General features: G+C 45.0%; 1 protein-coding gene across 1 annotated transcript; it reads left to right on the top strand.

Annotated features, from left to right (window-relative positions):
- Positions 1-793: 793 nt before the first annotated feature.
- Positions 794-1,795, top strand: LOC106536859 (insulin; the record flags this gene model as incomplete). Its single annotated transcript, XM_014034200.1, is given in 2 exon segments — positions 794-1,541; positions 1,617-1,795. A coding segment is annotated over 1 exon segment (178 nt), but the record flags the coding sequence as incomplete, so codon positions are not given.
- Positions 1,796-2,073: the final 278 nt, after the last annotated feature.

Below are 2,073 nucleotides of genomic sequence, written 5' to 3' on the forward strand. Positions count from 1 at the left end.
ACATAGCAGCTAACGTCCCGATGCATCTCAGTAATCCAGGTAAAAAATCAAAAAGAAAAAATAGTATAGGTCTTCTGGACGGGTTCTTCTCTAATGAAACGTTTCGTCTCTCCTCCAAGAGACTTCTTCAATCACAGAGTATCAGTCACATGGAGGCAGGACTTAAAAGCCTGAATTTCACCTGAAACTCTCAGACTGAAGAAGTCTCTTGGAGGAGAGATGAAACGTTTCATTAGAGAAGAACCCGTCCAGAAGACCTATACTATTTTTTCTTTTTGATTTTTTACCTGGATTACTGAGATGCATCAGGACGTTCATGCCAATATTAGACTACAGTGATGTGCAGTACGAGTGCTTCATCACAGACTGCAGTCACCTTCCTCATCACTGAACTGTACCCCTCACTGCTCACAGATACATCTCTACTCTGTTAGTCCTGTTATACCTTATCACCTATCACTCCCTGCGCTGCAACAATAGTACTGTTGTCAGTTCGTCATGTCAGAACTGACCCAGGGAAAAGAGCGCTGAGCTTTGCCGACCCCTCAACCTGGAACAACTGACAGACTGAACTGAAACTAACCAAACTCCTTCACTTCAACCTGAACAGACACTGTCGTCAAGAGGTTTGATGTTTGTCTTAAACACCATTTATCTGCTGTACATGTTGTAACGTCATTTCATCCTGAAACATAGATTACTACTTTCCCTCATCTATTGTTTGTACTCATTGTGTAAATCTGTGTAATGCTACTGTACTTTATGTATATTTTTCTTTCTACGATGTAACGTTTGTTTAAACGACCCTGAGACGTGTGCTGCTGACCTCTTGACCAGGCCACCCTTGGAAAAGCGATCTTGACCTCAGTGGGCTCTCTGTGCTGAAATAAAGGAGAGTGATTGATGTCTGCTGCATCCTGAACGGTTGTTAGAAAACTGTGAAATAAGAAATCCTTCAGCAGAAGGAAAACAAGAAGCTGAACAATAATTAACTTCATGAAACCAAGTTAAAGAGCAGATTTCAGAACTCAGTTAGAGCCCATGAAGAAAACTGAAGGTTTTGTTGAAGCTGCAGTGTTTCAGGACAGATGTCAGGTCTTTATGAGGACCAGAGGAGCTTCACCTCCTCAGGAGTTCTAACGTCGTTACACACAGAAGAAAGAAAAGTGATTGTGAAGCAGAATCTGTTGGTTTCTTCAGCTGCCGGAGCAGAAGGCTGTCGGCTGATCAATATTTGTCTGAACGAGGTGATCAGATTATTCCAGCTCATTAGGCTCTGTTTGCTTTACTAAGTGCTGGACCGGGTCAATCAGAACCACCAGCAGCTCACATTAAAGTTTCCACTTCCTGTTTGGAGCKGTTTGAACTTGTTCTGKTCGTCCAATCAGGCGCAGGTGGTCTGCAGCAGAGGATGAGTGGAGGGTGGAGTTGAGCTGATGCTGGTGGGCTATAAAAGGAGGACACCCCCTTCCCTCGGCCTCACACCACCCAGCTCTTCCTCTTCATCAGTCACCTCCTCTTCATCTCCTCCAGCTCCTCAGGTCAGTGATTCTCCTCTTCCTCAGGTCTCCTGGCGGCCCCCCGGAGCTGATGCTGTTTGTGTTTGCCCCCCTCAGCATGGCGGCTCCTTGGCTCCAGTCCTTGTCCCTGCTGGTCTTACTGGTGGTCTCGTGGCCCGGCTCCCAGGCCCAGTCTCCCTCGCAGCACCTGTGCGGCTCTCACCTGGTCGACGCGCTCTACCTGGTCTGTGGAGGCCTCTTCTACAACCCCAAGAGAGACGTGGACCCCCTGCTGGGTGAGACCCCCCCCACCAGAACCAGATATTTTATTTAGAGTTAAAATAAAAACAGCTTTTAGAGACGAAGGAGCAAATTTAAACATTTAGATTGATGTTATTTTACAAACAAAACAGGATATTTCATGTTTTTACCAAATCTGACAGTTTCTGTTGCCTCTTTACTGTCAGCAGTGTTTATAAAGTACCACAACTTGAGTAAAAGTACAAGTATCTTACCAAAAACGTACTTTAGTAAAAGTTAAAGTCTCCTTTAGGAATATTACTTGAGTAAAAGC

Source organism: Austrofundulus limnaeus, unplaced genomic scaffold, assembly GCF_001266775.1.
Source record: "Austrofundulus limnaeus strain Quisiro unplaced genomic scaffold, Austrofundulus_limnaeus-1.0 Scaffold2008, whole genome shotgun sequence".
Taxonomy (NCBI): Eukaryota; Metazoa; Chordata; class Actinopteri; order Cyprinodontiformes; family Rivulidae; genus Austrofundulus; species Austrofundulus limnaeus.